Source organism: Pseudorca crassidens, chromosome 1 (assembly GCF_039906515.1).
Source record: "Pseudorca crassidens isolate mPseCra1 chromosome 1, mPseCra1.hap1, whole genome shotgun sequence".
Classification (NCBI taxonomy): Eukaryota; Metazoa; Chordata; class Mammalia; order Artiodactyla; family Delphinidae; genus Pseudorca; species Pseudorca crassidens.
In genome coordinates this window covers 63,462,406-63,480,010 of record NC_090296.1, presented here as the reverse complement: position 1 = coordinate 63,480,010, position 17,605 = coordinate 63,462,406, and the positions used below count along the sequence as shown (strand labels likewise).

The window sequence follows — 17,605 nt, the reverse complement described above, 5'->3', positions numbered from 1 at the left end:
CTTACCTTGAAAAGCCAAGGTGTAAGAATTCTCAGTGGAGGAATTAAAACCGGTGGAGAAGGGGAGGTCAGGTTATCAGTTGAAATGCCGAGGTTATCTCTAATCTGTAATTTTCAAATAAAATGCAACAAACCTATGAAAAGTGTTCTCTTTCCCAGTTTGTTTTACCTTAAACTTGAGATCTAGTTCCTACCACTAACAATATATTTAAACATGGTTAAGGCATCAGTTCGTAGTGCAGGGGTGGATGTTATCTAAGGCTTTTTCTGTACTTCTTAATACTTTATTTTTCTTTCCTTCTCCCTTTTTATCTTTTTCTTTTTTACCTTAGCTAGATTCTGCCAAAGTTCACAGAGGTAATCAAAAACTTGAGCATGTATTTCAGGATCCATAATAGCGTTGACATCTCCCAAAATACCTAGCATTCTTCGCCACATTACAGTAGCAACATCAGCATGCCATCCTGTGAGAGTGCCCCCTGCCATCACACTACAGCATTCAGATGGAAATTCACTGATTTCTATAGAAAAAAATAATTCACTGGTGTCAGTAATTTTTCTAGAGAATTGATCACAAAAACACATAGGAGTCAAATTAATAATCTTAAATATCTACAAAAGTGAATAAAAGAAATGTTAAGATGCATCAGTGTTATTTTTTCCTGGTAAGGTCAAAACCTCGCTAGTTCATAATTCCTTATTTTGACAATAATTACTTATGCAATAGGGCATCTATCTAGATTTACCTAAGGAGAAAATGATGCAGATAACAGATGGAGAAATTTACATTTGACATAAAGATCATATTTATAAGTACATACTCTCTATTTAACCTAATAGCTACTTCAAGTTCCATCATCAAATTAACAGAAAATCTCAGGCTGAAGGCAGATCCTGTAGGAAGTCTTCCTAAGCCTATTTCTTTGTAATTAAACCTTCCGAAGAAATATATTTCTGTATTTCACAATTAAGTCAGGCCTAGCATTAAAAGGGATATCACAATGGCATGAAAAAAATAATTTAAATATAATCTAAAATTTCCATAATTACATTTATTTTATTAATACTGGCATGATTATATATAAGACATATAGGTAACCTAGGGTCTTAGTCTCATTTCTGTCACTAATTATGTGATATTGTACAAATTATTTAATAACCTCCCTGAAGCTACAGCTCCTCATCTGTAAAATAGATGCTTTAGGTAGGTATCATTATAGATCTCCTCCAGCTTAAAAAAAAAAAAAAAAGCCATAATTCTATGCAATGTATATAACGGAAAAGGCAAAATCACTAGAAAGTCAGTAAAGACTTTTTCCTGCTTGATAATATGTCAGTGTACTGATAATTTACAAAGTCATACACAGTATATGTACATCCTTTACTCTTAATGTTTAACTTTTTTCTCTGCATGTAAAGTGTACAATAACTGAGTATATTATTAAAAAGTTACTGGACAGTCTTTCACAATAATAAAAACAGGTTTCTGGTGTAAATTCACTAAAATAAAATTTTAAAAAAACACTACAGGGTTAACCATCACTGTTAACATCTCCCTATTCTACAGAACCTTCATAATATAGTGATAACTCAACTGATTGGTAACTATGAAGGACATTATTGGAACAACTGAGGATAACTGACTATAGACTAAAATTGCAATGATGTATCAATGTTAAATATCCTGAACGTGGCCCTTATATTATGGTTATGTAGGAAATGTATACTTATTTTTAGGACATACTTGCTCAAGTGTTTAGGTGTAAAGGGTCTGATACTTGCAATTCACTCTTAAATGGCTCAGAAAAAAAAAAAGGTGGGGTTGTTTTAATGGTGTGTGTGTGTGTGTGTGTGTGTACAGGTAGAGAGAAAGATAAAGTGGTAAGATATTAACAACTGGTGAATTTATCTGAAGGATTTATGGGTATTCATTTTACTAGTCTTGCAACTTTTCCATGAGTTTGAAATTTTTTCCAAATGTTGGGGAAAAAGCTGAAAATAAAAACCAAAAAACTGCAGGCCAAGAGGAGGAAAGAAAAGGTCAGAAATAATCTACAAACCAGAAAATCAGGGCTAGGTAATTGCATATTAAGAGAATGAGGGCTTCCCTGGTGGTGCAGTGGTTGAGAGTCCGCCTGCCGATGCAGGGGACACGGGTTTGTGCCCCGGTCTGGGAAGATCCCACATGCTGTGGAGCAGCTGGGCCCGTGAGCCATGCCCACTGAGCCTGCATGTCCGGAGCCTGTGCTCTGCAACGGGAGAGGCCACAACAGTGAGAGGCCCACGTACCGCAAAAAAAAAAAAAAAAAAAAAAAAAGAGAGAATGAGTACCTTAAAAGGGGGGGCGGGGGGCAGAAGTCACATGGTTTTAAATTTCTTCCTTTGGCCAGAGAGTAAATGTGCTGCACTACCAATGAAAACTAGTGTTTTACATTATTCATTATAAATATCTTATCAGTTGTGTCCTTGACCAAATTTTCTGGCATATTTTCAAAATGACTTTTTATCCTGATGCTTGTTACATGATGTAGGACTTAACAAAAATAACTTTTTATTAACTTGCAGTTTCTAAGGTTTCCTAGTCACTTTTAAACATTTACTTAAATATAAAAATACTTCATTTGGACTGCCTACTTTGATTCAGCAGGTTCTTCAGATAAAATATTAAGAATAACGATGCCAAATTATGTATTTCCTGCTTTAGGAAATGGTAATGTAAATGATAATATAACATACAAAAATAATGTAACCACTAATACCAGGACTATAATCAACTATAATAAAATAACAAAAATCAGAATGCAAATATCTTTCTTTAAGGGCAAGAAAAAAAATGTTATACTAATTAATTCCCCAAAGACAGAAAAGTCCAAAAGACTTATAATAATATTTACATAACATATATAAAATAACCAAATTTAATATGCCTTATTTAAGATCTCCTGACACTAATGCCCTGAAAGGAAAGAATGGCAAAGATCTAATTTCCAAATATTGCCTAGGTCATCTGGCGTCTGTAGAACAGAGTGGTGGAGCTTCTCATCGAGCTGTAGATCCTTTTGTTCCATGTGATCTATATTCAGTGTGGAAGGAGAAGGTGTCTGTGACCTGGATCCCAGAGCTGAATGGACTGGAGAAGCACTTTCTGAACCTGTAAATATAATTTCATAAAATTACCACAAAGAATATATTCAATACCCTCTACCTAAGATGTAATGCTTAAAAGCCCAATAAAACACAAACTGAAAACGTCAAAAGATAAATCAGGTTATAAACTGGCCAAAGAGGTCAATAAAATCATAATACTGTACAAGATTTCATATCTAGCAGTCTCATTCCATGTCTACTATGGGACTAGTGTGGAATGAGAACTGGACATACCAATTAATAGGGGCCATCAGTGAGAGCAAGAATGCCTACTTCCATTCCTGGTCCAGCTATAGAAACTATGGTACCCACTGCTACTTTATTTCACTTACTTCAGGCTTGAGGCAATTCAGGAGAAGAGAAACTTGCCCATTGCTATATGCCACTAACATTGCTAGCCTTGACATCTTTCATTTAAAAGCATATTTTTGAGAGTCAGCTATGGTTTTGCATATATTAGCATTTAATTCCTTTTTTATTGCTGAGTACTATTTCAATGAATACTGGATGGATGAATACATTACAATTTGATTATTCATTCACTGGTTAATGGATATTTGGACTATTTTCAATTTAGCTACTGTGAATAATGCTGTTATGAACTTTCACATACAAATGTCTGAAATAAATACCTAGGAATGGTCATATGGTAAATGTATGCTTAATTTTAAAAGATACTGCCGTATTTTTGCAGAGTGGCCCTACCATTTTGCATTCCCATTACAATAATGTAATGTATGATATTTCCAGTTGCTCCACTCTCTTCAACACTGGTATTGTGTTTTTAACTTGAGCTGATTTATTATGTGTATAGTTGTACCTCATGGATTATTTATATTCCCTCATTACTAGTAATGTTGAGTATCTTTTCATCCAAATTTTCATCTAAATTTATGTTTAAGGACAACTACAGTAAAAGGTGTTTATTGTAAAATAAGAATTCTTCTTTGAGTAGTAACTTAAATTCTGTAACGATCAGACTGTGGATACAACCAGACTGGCTCCTATTTGGATACAACCAAACTGGCTCAGCCCTCATTCTGCAATGCGCAGGCTAAAGTTCTTACTTATCCTCTGGTAGAAAAGATGTGGAATAGAAGAATGTGAAAACATAGGATGGGTTCCTGTGAGTATTTCACTGGCCGAATTTCATCAGTTTGATTTGGCTGAAGAAATGTGCATAATTCAGACATGCAGACATCACTGCTCCAGTCTTTCAAGTTCCAGCCAACCACAGGATGCAAAAACCACCCTATTGATATTTCATCCATCATCCATCAAAGGGGTGTCAAACTGCAGTAGGAACCAGAGTGAATCTGGATAATACAGTGGAACTCTTGAAGTATGGGCCACAGGCTGCTCAGGCTCCCTCTGGTCACGGTACTGCTCTTGGAATAATGTGGCCCTGCCTTTCATGACTCAATTTCTTGGACCCCACTTGTCATATTATTGTCAGGTTTGACCACACACAAAAAGTTGCTGAAAAGCATAATTTACTGTATTAATTTACTATATAAATACAGAATATTAGTATACTGAGAAACAGACCTTATTTTAGGTAGTGTGCTTTATGTTTGCAATAATAAATAGTTTACCAAAGAAATCTACAAAAATCTAGGCTAACTCTGAAAATCAATGAAAAAGGTAAAGTGCAGTACCTCAACTTTTTTTGGTTATTTATTTAAAAATTGCTGCAGGAAATGCTCTGGTGCAAACATACACAAAATTTTGCCTACGGTATTAGGAGTTCATAGAGTTCCCTGAAGCTTATCCATGTGGACTCCAGGTCAAAAAACTCTTATATTAATGTTTTTTTCCCTCCATTGTTACATAAAGATGAGTGAAAAAAATAATACTTAAATAGTAATAAGTAATACATAAAATCTATCAAATATAAGTCTGAAAAGGTTCTTTGGTGGCTTAAAAAAAAATGCACTTAAGGAATACACTCCCTTGAGTAACTTTACCAGTAACCGTTGCAACTTCAGTACAAAAAGCTTGTTGATTAAGACTGCTTGTTTCCGAATCGATGTGAAGTGTGGTTAGACTAGCCACTTCTTGCTCTTCAGCACTCTGATAATGGCCAGAACCTGAATCCACATCAGCAGAGGATGCATTCCCAGTATCAGCTCCAAAGCCAAAATCTATAGGCAGAAGAAATGCTAGTGTACAGAAGTTCCAATTATAAAACAAAAATATTTACAAAAGAGACACAGCTACTTCATCAAAACAATTAAATATGAACATTCCCCCCAAATTAATTCTATTTACATACCACTCAGGCAAGGGTAAACCATGTTAACACTTTGAAATTTATAATTAGAAACAAATTTTTAAAGATCCTCATAGCCTATTATTATCAAAAATAATGATAAAAGGACAGAGACATACAATATATCATCACTATTCTTATCCCTGTTTTCTGATAGCTGGAAATATACTTAACTGCTTTTCAAGTTTTATAATCTCTAGAAGAGAGATATATATAATAAAAATGCCAGATACGTGGTAAGAGTCATTTTTCTTTCAAATCATATTTCCAGTCCAAGATCAGAGTAGTATATAATCCATGAGGGCAAGAAACATAATTCTCCAATGCATCTCCCAGCTCTTCACAAAGTTGGTTCCCAAGATTTTGACTTTCTTCTTTTAAATTTTGGTACCCTTCACTGACTGCCAAGTGTAATACAGAATTACAGCAGAAAAGCTATGTGGTAGTAATATAGCACCAAATAATATCACTGATGTCATTTTAACATGAAGCAATTATCCAAGTAAGGTTCTGGGTACCATAGCATTGAACGTAACTGTACTGAACATGCTGAAGCACTGACCATAACTAGATAGTGGTCCCCAAATACGACTTCATGAAATGGTCCAACTCATAACCATGACTGTCCTTTATTCTAACACCAAGTCCATCCTTTTTCCTGTCTATGTGTCTGGTCTTAAAATATCATTTGTTCTATGAAAGAACAGTGCTTTTTTGTTTTTTAAATGCCTTTAGTTGGCAAAATAAAGAGGTCTCAACTTGAAGTGATTCCCTAAAAATTCTTTTGGAGTTTCACTGAAAATGAAATCAAAATATGTATATGGGAACCCCTAAGTAATGTTAGAGAGGAATATGATGGTTACGTAAACTGTCAGTCAGTCTTGAACAGAAAACAAATCAACAAAAAACCGTACTGCTCAAACAGAAAAAAAGATACTTGCTGTCAAATTTTCGGCCATCATATTGGAAAGCGCTGAAAGAATCCGAATGACTATCTGAGCTGATAAGATCACTGCTCCCTGCACTGGCAGGAGAAGTCCATTCTGAGGGCACACCTGGGTCATCAATAGGGCGCATTTGGTTCTGCTTGTTCAGAATATCAGGGAGGTCTTTGGGAATTTCGAGGCTACCTGGACTACTTCCTCTTCTTGTCATTGTCTAAAAATTCAAGAAACATTTTACGATTAAAAAAATTTTTTTGAATTCTCATTAAGCATGTGAAATCTTTAATTTCCAAGACAATCATCACAATAAATGTTGAAATTTAGGGCATTAAGTAGGAGTGGGGGAAACACTAACTGAAGACTCCGTGTAACTGTATGGAGCTGGGTCCTGAACTACTGTTGGTCTGGCTAAAGCAAAGACTCAAATACCATTTGGTGCTGGGCCCAAGACCCTGAAGCCTCAAAAGGATCCATGGGGTGAATATTAAGATAAGATATTAGAAAGAGCAAAGTATTCAAATGGAAAAAAAAGAGGCAAATGGAAGAGGGAATTCCCTGGCGGTCCAGTGGTTAGGACACTGCACTTCCACTGCAGGGGGCATGGGTTTGGTCCCTGGTGGGGGAACTAAGGGATCCCCGCAAGCTGTGCAGTGCAGCAAAAAAAAAAAAAAAAAAAGAAAAGAGAAAAAGAAACAAATGGAAGAGATAATGGAGGGAGGGAAGAATGACAGCAAGGATGTCATTCTATGATGATTACATATAATGATTCTATAACTTTTTTCCCACTCAAGGAAAACAACTTAAAAAAAAAAGGAAAATGTAATGGAGCTACAGACTTTCACTAAAGAGACAAGTTGAAATCTAAATGGAATATTGTCCTTTAAAAAAAGCAATTCCACATATATTTATCTTTCCTTAACAATTAAGCATCATTAGGAATAAAACTGCTTCTATTTTCATTTTGCCTTAATTCTAACACTCAAGATAAAGATGACTTTAAAATCTATTCCAAAGTTATCTGTAATGATTAAGTAGCCGATGTTAGCATGCTTTCAAAATGGTGTGAGTTGGGTCAGAAGACCTCCATTGTTATCTTTCCTGATGAGGGCTGACAACAGGCATCAGAGTACTCTAAGAACAAAGATGAAAAACAGAGAAAGAACTAGGAAGGTAGTGGCTTATACCACAGGAGCTGAGCAAACAGCTATCCCAAATTTTCACCCTGGTCAATACTAAAAGCCTGCTTGTTTTAGGTCTTTGAATAAAAAATACTATAAAAATATAATTTAAAAATCTTAATTCAAAAAAGGGTTAAATTTGGGGTGAGGGCTTATTTGAATAAAATTTTCCACATGTATATCATATACATATATATGTACATATGTATATATCTTTTAGTTTCTCTACCCTCCTCTCTAAAATCAAATAAATAAAATAACACTTACTGAGGCATTACCACTTCGAAGTCGTTCTGCTATAAACTCATCCATCAGATCAGGAACATTAGCATTGCTGCTGCCAATATCACTATTAAGAGGGGGCAGTTTTGTGCTCATGTCCTCTTTATTGACTAAAAATAAATAAATAACTATATATAGTGAAGAAAGACTTAACTACATTTCCTAAATTTAAAACAAAAACAGCCAAAAAATTACCTATGCCATATCAATTATTTGCCAAACATGCATCTACGAATAATTTCTCTCCTTTTAGATTTAATTTTAAGAATTAGTAAATTGATATTTACTTTATTTAACTAAGCAGATGTTAGTCAATCTTCAGTATAACCTTAAAACAGCAAGAAAGCTTATAGATAAGCACTAGTTGAAGTTAGGTTAATATTGCCTATAAAGAAACTGGTATATTTTTCTTTCTTCCTGCCTCTGCTTCTATTTGGAGCCTTAATAATTTATAATTCCATTTTCCCCAAAGAATATTTGCAAGAAATATATCCCTTGAATTTAAGTTTAGATATTAATAAATTAAAATTCTATGATTTTGATATAATGTTGTTTCTATTCACTACAAATCTAATTTTTTGCTTTAAGAAAAAGAGATTTATTTTCACAAAGATTTTTCTGTTTAAAAAAAAACCCCACAATAGTTATTTTGATTTTTTTATGACTACATTATGATTAACATTAACAAGAAAGTTTTAAACTTGGGAAACTTACAAAAAATGATATTTACTTATTTCACTATTATGCTGTAGAAAAGGTGATTTCTCTGCAACCAAAGGATATCGACACTGTTTATGTTCCTAATGAACTACAAAGCATTTCAGGTTAAGAAAATATACTGGTCAGGAAATCACTCTGAAATACGATTATCTTTACACTACTTGGCCAGGCTTTTTTAAGCTGTCAAATACTGCCCTCAAGTGGCATTAATGGCTCAGTGCAAGATGCAGCGTTCTGTTAATCATGCTAACAAAACCATGTTAAACAAAATCGAAACCTACCTTACTGCTGAAAGTTAATTTTCTATAACTGTGAAGTTATTTTAAATTTGAACCAACATAAGAGAAAACAGTTACCATAATCTTGCTTTCTGTAATCTGTCCATAGAGGTTCCATATTTAAATCATGATTGGCTATCATGAAACCTTTATGCACATCTAAAATCTCAGAAAAAAGAAAGTAACGATAAGTGTTTTAAGGATATAACTTGCATTCTATACAAATGAATGCAAAACTAAAAAGCCTACAGCTTGTTTGCAAATGGTGTAAATGAAAAGTAACTGAGTCCACTTTGAGGTTTAAGAAATAATTTCCTCTTCAATGACAGTTAACTAAAAATGTTGGTGTTGGTTGTAGGACCTTGATTTCCATTACGTTATATCATGTCACAGTAATCTACCAAGAAAAAGATAAAATCAAGTAAATCAGCAGTAAAAATAAATGAACCCAATTATATAGAGCTGGGGCCCTTTTAAATGTAAACTATTGGGGGGCACAGGGGAGAAAGTATTCCAACTCCTCGGTAAACTTAATTTCAAGGTTCACGTGGTACACACTCAGAAAAATATCTGATTTAGATAGCCTTTGGAAGGTCATTAAATTTTCCTGTATGTCCCTCTTTCCTATCTTGTTCAGCAGCAAAGAGGTTTAACTAAATGCCTTATAAGGGAAATTAGTAATTTAAATAAACATTTTATGCTGGGAAAAATACAGCTGGGGAAAGGCGCATGCATAACCAAACAGAGAAAGCAGTGACCATCCCAAAGCTTTTTGATTGCTTATAGCTTGCTTCAGTTGCATTAAGCCAAACTGGTGCTGTCTTTCTCCTTTTGCGCTCTGCACACTGTTAAGTGCTCACCTGCAGCTTTCCTTCCAAAATAGCCCATTACATGACTGTACAGATCCCTCAGTGGAGCCTCTGGTGGCATTCTGTTCTGCCTCTGTGGGGAAACATTTGCCTTCGGCTTCGAAAGAGCATGTACAACAGTTTTATAAACGCCACCCAGGGAGCCCTGCTGTAGTCCTGCCTCATGACTTGATGACTTAATAGTACTACGACTACCTCCTAACTGATTACTAGCAATTCCTTCTTTTTGTAATATGGCGGTGGGGATCTCTGTAGATTCCTTAACTGTCTTACTACTCACTGGTGCCGTGTCTAGAGGCCTGTACACACCGGGTTTCACTAGCTCGGTAACACTGTTTGAGCTGGCATGGGGGCTGCTGATGCTGCTATTGCTGCTGCTACTAAAGCCACTGAGCTTCCGCAGCCTCATCTTCCACGGAGCCTCTTTGTTTTCCAGAGGGTTATAAAACTGAACTGACTCAGTAGATGGTCTAAAAGTAACGTGAACACTATTTCGTTTTTTAGAAGCAATTTTCATGATTTTGGCTCTATGAGTTACTGTTTCAGACAAGCTCCTTTTAGTTGGAGAAAGCTTGCTAGTGCTTGTAACATGAGGCATTCTGTGGTTAACAGGTGATTTTAGAGTAGTTTTCTTGGCATGCAAAACATGTGGGACAATGATTTTTTCATTAATTTGCATACCCTTAACCTTTTCAGCTATTGTTATATCTATACAGGCATCTAATTCTGTGGCTGTTTGTCTATACAGATGTTTCCTCTTTTCTTTATCACAAGGGCTACCCGAACTAGGTTCCGATGACTGTTTATCACTGTTTAGTTGTTTACATTTTTCAGAAGTTTTTGTTCTCATAAAGCTGTCTAACTGGTTGGGTGCACTGTTACTCATGAAGACAGCTGAGTTTGATTCTTTTTGAAACTGTATGTTTTCAGGAGTCCCAACAAAGGAGGTGGTATTTTCTGATTTACTTTCCTGATCTATGTGTTCTAATTTATCTAAGGATGATCTTTCATCCCTATTTACTGCAATAATCACTTCCTGTGAAGCTACATCTTTACCTAACTCGTTTTTACTATGACTTTCCTGGTTTTCCTTAAAATATTCTTTCAGGGAGGAAAGAAGATCATCATCTCCTTCAAGGTCAATGTACTGGATTTGTTCAAAAGCTGAATCTGCAAGTTCTACTGGATCTATTAAGTGACAAAGATGGTCATATATGCTATCACCAACTTCCAGAGAAGACTCTCTACTATGAGTATCAGTGATGTGGCTTTCAGTGGATCTAGTTATTGAAGAAGCCTCTGTGGAACTCTGCAAGCTTGGTGCATGACGGGATGAACTGTCAATTACAGGAACTGCACCTTTGGCTCGTTCAACAGTGAATGGTTCCAAGATGTCAGAAGTGCTGCTACTTCGAGGCAATGGCTGCTCCTCACTCAAAGCACCAAAAACTTCATTTCCAGTGTCTTCGCTTTGTGAAAAATGTCTGACTCTAGTTGAACGAGGAAGTATTTGAGCATCATCAATATCTGTAAAAAAGAAAAATTACAGAGTAGGAACTATACGAATATGAAAAATAAGTATTAATTTCAACCATACCCTAAGCATATGCTTAAAAATAAAATTTTGAGATTTTTTGTAAGCTCAATGAAAGAAAATCTATTAAAAATACAAATCTGTTTTTAAATAATGATGTGCACAAGCCAATACAGCATGTAGTATAAATGAATTAGAAAACTACCAGAATACATTTTAATATGTTAACATGCATAGAAATAGACAGTGAGGTGATGAAACATTTGGAAGTGCAGTTAAAGATAGAGCTGTGCCAATAAATCAAGGAATTCAAACTTGCTATTCAATTTTTTGTACTTATTTAAGTTCCAAGCAGAAAAAGTAGATCTTAACACAAAAAAGCTGATCTAAATATCCCATTGCAGAATCTTACAGGGTCTTATAAATTCCTGTTTCCTTCCTTACCAGGCAAGAGGCATCACCTTTTCTTCAAATCTTGCTTATCTATTTGATCACAGATTACACATGGAAATCTCCACCCTCTTCCTAAAGTTCTCTTTGTCAGGAAACTATTTATCTGTTCTACTGAGGTATTTTACTTTATTTAATTATAGTATTAAAACCTATTCATCCTATCAAATAAAACTAATACATTGCTAAAAAAAAATAATTGTACTTTTTCATTTCTGACACAAACACCATTAATCTACTAGGAAGAAACATTCTCTGCCTATCACTGGCCCATTCCATTAAATAACCATCAAACCCTAAAAACTCTACCTATGGCTTCTTACATTTCTTTTAAAGAATTACAGATTTTAGAGTCAAAATGGACATCATAGATTATTTAACTCTCTCACCGAGGAAACTGAGGCCCAAAGAGATGAAGCCACTCTCTCAAAGTTGAGAAGCAGGTTTAGTGTTCAACGTCATTACATTGTTTTTACTGCCTGAAGTGCTAAGTATATGGTAAATCCCCAAAAATATTTACGAAATTGAAAATCACAATATGAAATACTATTTAGCTATAGAGATATATACAAATTAGAAATTTTAGAAGTAAAATAGCATGTCTATGAATCTATCATGACCTTTAACATTACCTAGAAATAACTAAAAAAAATTTTTCAGAAGCCAGAAAAATATAATGAAAAAAGGACACAGAGTCAAAAAGTCAGATGTTGGGTGCTCATTAGGCTTGTAATGCAAAGATTATAAATAACAGAACTATAACTGATCAAAATGAGAAGATTTAGATCCAGAGTAAAACAGTTACTTGTCCAAGATCACAGATATACTTATTGATGGTGTTGGGTCTAAAACTCTGGTTTTCTTACTCCGGACCCCGACACCAGTTTTCTCATTTATAAAATGGGGATAGTAATTAAAAATATTCTCAGGATCCATGCAATGGATGAAAAGAGGCTAGTCCTTCTGCTAGTTCACTCATATCCCTTTCTCTGTATGAGGTCCAAAAGGAGCCACCTTATACTAAATTCAGATCAAGAGAAGTTTGTAATATACTAAGACTGCACTGTATTCCTGAAGATATACATTTAGGCTCCCAATACGGGTCAAATACAAAATATCTCCTAAAGTTGAAACAATTTCTTGTTATCATTAAGTTGAGGAGAATACAACACTTTAAAAAAATGTTGGCTTTCTTCTTCATGCACTCCACTTAGAATTCTTCTAAATGAAAAAGCAAGCATCTCCTCAGAAACTTTATATTTATGCACTATACTCCATTTATTACTGTAGTAGATAAGTAATGCATATTTGTGTATCTTGACGAATGCTAAGTATTTTGGTTTATCTCCCATAATAGGTCATAAGAACCTCTGCCTAGAGATCATATTCACCATGCACTCCAGTTTCTTTCCACAAAATATTCTAATAGACTCAGCAAAGGATAGACTATATAACATTTCTATAAAAATTATTAAGAATTTTATAGTTGGAATTATTTTATTAGCTGCAAATTCAAAATCAAGATCTTAAAACCTTATTAAAATCTAATATTATGAGACTAACAAATATACGAACTTCAAAAAAAAGGAGAATATTAGTTTTAATGTTTAGTTTCCTTTATTATTTATTTATTTATTTATTTTGCCCATGCTGCATGGCATGCGGGATCTTACCCCAACCAGGGATTGAACCTGTGCCCCCTGTAGTGGAAGTGTGGAGTCTTAACCAGTGGACCACCAGGGAAGTTCCCCTTTATTGATATTCCATAATTTTTCCATTCTAAAGAAACCAGTAAAGATTATTGTGAAGTTCTGTTTTTAGGAATTTCTTCCCAAACCCAGTCCTCACATTGCATGTAAGGAAATTTAAACATTATTTCAGCCTAAGTGTTTTTCCCTAAACTTTAATGTCTAAAAAACTTTCAAGTCTAAGAGGGCAAGAGCTTTGAAAAAAAAAAAAATTTTTTTTCTATCAATAATGTACTGTTAGAGAATTTAAAATTAAACAAAAAACTTTTTGAAAGTTTTAAGCTTTAAATACAGTTCTTACACGGGCATATAACAATATTAATTGCATAAAAGAAATCAAAGTCAGCACTTGAATTAAGCATGACTGACTCTAACGAGACTTAAATTTAAAGAAATATACCTGAACCTTGTTGAAGATAAAAAGTCTAAATGACAGCTAAATCATATACAGTTGTCCTTCTGCATCCGCTGGGGACTGGTTCTAGGAGCCCCCCCATGGACACTAACATCCACAGATGCTCAAGTTTCTTATATAAAATGGCCTAGTACAGTGAACACAGTTGGCTTTCCACACCTGCAGGTTTACACGGATTCAACCAACCTTGGATATGAAGGGCCGACTGTACAGTCTTTCCTACATGCATTGTTCTAAGCATCTTACACGTATTAACTCATTTAATCCTCACAACAGCCTCATGAAGTAGGTGTTACTATCCCCATTTTATACATGAAGAAACTATTTAATTCACTTGCCTGAGGATACACAGCTAGAAGATGGAGAGGTGGGATTTGAAGTAAGGAAAAAATTAGTCCATGGTCTTAATTTCTTGAATAATACATATTACATATTCATGAAATAATTAATTTTTTTAAGTATTATTAAGAAATTATAAACCAGCACAGTGATTTATCTCTATAAAGATAAGACTCTTAGAAATCAAAACTTAGTCAAATACAAATATTAGTAAATGATACAGAAGAACACAATGGACAAACTTTGTATTGGATTGCTGAAAGTAATGGTAACAAAAGGTTATAACAGAAATGGCCTTCGAAACTATTTAATTATGCTGCTTACATTTTACCTTGAACAATGGCAGTGTCTAATTAAGTTATTTTAATCTAAAGTATCAGTAACCAGTGATTGAGCAAAACAAGAAAAAAGCTTTTTAACAAATTAAAAAAAAAAACCTTGAGCATTGAGAAATTGCTTCCTATAGAGCCTACAATGTGTTAGCAATGTCAAGTTTCATCTCTGGATTTGCTTAATGATGTTTTAGCATTAAAGTGTTGGAAATTATTTCTGGATTAAAAAGTAGTTTTTTCTGAATGTTGTGTTTCAAAGAAAAGTTTTCTTTGCTATTTCAAAAAGATAAGCTGTAAATTAAAGTGTAATATTAGCTTGTAACATGTAAAAAAAAAATTCTTTTCACTGAAATTTACCTTTCTTCAGGATTTTGTTTGTATTAACATCACAATATCCCCATTGCTTGAAATAGCTCTTGTCACATAGTAGGGGCTCAATAAATACTGGTAGAAGGAAAGCATGTCTTTTATATTAAAAATAGTAGCTGTTAATTACTAAAATATCAAGCTAGTTCCTCAGGGGGAAAAAAAATCTCTTAATCTGTAATACTAACATACCACTAGAAAATTTAAATAATTTCTAAAACGAGGTATAGAAAAAAGTGCCAAAATCCCTTTTACCAAAGTTAAATTCTATTCTCGGTTAATCATGAACACTAGCTATCAGTAATAATATTTTTACAGCTCCTGAATTCATAAAATCATTTCTATTACTTTATGTAGAAACTGATGCCATTTAGAAGCTCAAGTTTTTTCTGAATTACCTAAAGGAAATGACAATGTCCTTTATGTAATTAAAAATTTTTTTTTTGCCTTTTTGGGCTATAATAGCAATGTACCTTCAAGGTAAGTTAAGAAATATAGAATATCTATGTTTTCGATTCTATTATTATCAGAGGCTAGTAAAACTTCTACATCTTTTTATGACTAGATGTTCAATTTTTAGGTAATTCAAAGCAGTATGCACATCACTGAAATCATATGAAAAGACTGAAAAGCAATAAACCAAGCCCAAATAATTAACTTTAATGTTAGACCATTAAAATTTAAAACACTAAACTATCTTCTACTCTTATCCTTCTAATATTGCTTCCCTGACTCTTAAATTCTGGAAATAGACAAATGACCAATATTTTTTTAATAAGAAAATTATAGTTTTATTTGTTTGCAAACATGTTATATAATGCCGTGTTTAAGTTAGATTCAAACTTTTCTTGAGATGCACTTTTATAAAAATTAACACAAATTATTTCAACAAAAAATCTAATTTAGAATTATGCTAGAATCTGCTGGTTTTCTAGGTGGAAACTCTGTAAAAGGTTACTATCACATATTGATGACAAGAAGAAATAAATTCCTTGATTGTGCAAAGAAGAACCTGCTTGTTTGATTAGAGATAGAACATTCTCCTCCTGATTAGGCAGAATTTAGGAACAGTATGGGGCATGAGACATAACATCTTCTTTCTCCTGATACTCAGAAAATAGAAGCAGAGAGATCAAAATATTTTGCTCTACAGTGCTCAATTCAAATATTGAAGTACTGTTAATAACCTTAGCAGTCTACATAATATGGCCTAGACAGACTAGAATCTAACAGCATCAAATATGGCAAACAAATTAGCAGTTTTGAGAACTAACTGGAAGAAAGTGGGTTTGTAAACTTTATTTCAGGGTGAGACACCCAGAGTTCTTGATTAGAAAATAATAAGAAACAGTTGCAAAAGTCAGTTGCCCACCATGCCTACGTTCTTTTACATCCCTTCTATCATGAAAGTATTATTTCTGACAGTAAAAGCTAATTTGCTTAAGAATAATTATTGAGATTTCTGACTTCTCTTTGTTTATCAGGAAAATAAAGACTGCAAGGCTGGGCTACCATATGTGTAAAACTACAGTCTAGTGTAGAAGAGAGGACAGGAAAAATGTGCCTGCCCAGACACCAGCACTACTGCAGAGCTTTAAAAAATAAACTAAGATACTCCTGCAACCCACAGGATATTATATCAAAACCTGAGACAGGAGCCTGGGAAGAAACATTTGTTCAACATCAGATGAGTCTAATGTTAAGAACTAAAGTCACTGACAAAGTCAGTGCCCTTGAAATAGTCTCCAGAACTTAAGAAAAACTCTCCAACGATATTCAGCTATTCAACTAGTTTAGTCTATCTATATATAGCTATACCACATAGCATCACATTCACAACAATGTAGGTTGAATGGTCATCTAACCAAGAATACTAGAGGAGAAAAAAAGGGCTGGATAAAAATAGAGTACATTGGGCTTCCCTGGTGGTGCAGTGGTTGGGAGTCCGCCTGCCGATGCAGGGGACACGGGTTCGTGCCCCAGTCCTGGAGGATCCCGCATGCCACGGAGCGGCTAGGCCCGCTAGGCCCGCTAGGCCCGTGAGCCATGGCCGCTGAGCCTGTGCGTCCGGAGCCTGTGCTCCGCAACGGGAGAGGCCACAACAGTAAGAGGCCCGCGTACCGCAAAAAAACAAAAAAAGAGTACATTGAAAACTGACAGCTACTTCCTAGAAATCGTAGTATGTTAAAATAAACAAACGTAAAAGGAATTAAAAGAAGTGCCTTTTTACCCTGTAACTATTCAAGAGTAGCAAGTAAATATTTTTCTGGAAAACCCTACTTCTAACCAAAAGCTAGAGTGATTGTCTATGGGTAGTTTCATTGTCTTATTGGTGAAACAGTTATAGAAACCTCAACTCCTGATCTTAGATGACGCATCCAGGAAATACATTATTATGAGTTCAATTAAGCCTGCTCACAGCAGGGGGAGAGAGAAAACTATGAAGAACAATTTCTTCTTTTATGTAGTTCACTTTCCTTTTTAATTTTGAATTATATACCTCCTCTTGGTTTGGGAGAAATCTCTGATCTTAGGGATGGTGAAAGAGATTTCACCTGAAATAACATTATTAATAAAAATGTACCTTCCCTCACATAAGCCTATAGGTCAATTAGAAAGTTAAGAGGGTACAAAGATAGGTTGTTAAAAAAAACCCAGCAACCTCAACAAAAGTGGCAACGTCAGGGAAATACTCCTAAGAAGAGTATAGGAAAGCACCCAAGAATGCACCA

The 17,605-nt window shown here is 34.5% G+C and overlaps 1 protein-coding gene across 8 annotated transcripts in view; it reads right to left on the bottom strand.

Annotated features, from left to right (window-relative positions):
* Positions 1 to 17,605, bottom strand: part of RALGAPA1 (Ral GTPase activating protein catalytic subunit alpha 1) — a 221,005-nt gene that overhangs the window by 101,461 nt on the left and 101,939 nt on the right. For 6 of the 8 annotated variants that reach the window (XR_010943440.1, XM_067737483.1, XM_067737461.1 and 3 more), the window contains 7 exons: positions 9,681 to 11,216; positions 7,808 to 7,932; positions 6,360 to 6,576; positions 5,114 to 5,290; positions 2,998 to 3,150; positions 327 to 520; positions 6 to 104 (listed from right to left, as the gene is read on the bottom strand). Coding sequence is in view for 7 of the 8 variants with exons in the window: in XM_067737483.1 (XP_067593584.1) it covers positions 6 to 104; positions 327 to 520; positions 2,998 to 3,150; positions 5,114 to 5,290; positions 6,360 to 6,576; positions 7,808 to 7,932; positions 9,681 to 11,216 (2,501 nt within the window). In the remaining variant the exon portion in view is untranslated. The remainder of the gene's footprint in view (positions 1 to 5; positions 105 to 326; positions 521 to 2,997; positions 3,151 to 5,113; positions 5,291 to 6,359; positions 6,577 to 7,807; positions 7,933 to 9,680; positions 11,217 to 17,605) is intronic. The other 2 variants (XM_067737491.1, XM_067737500.1) reach the window with 1 other exon arrangement.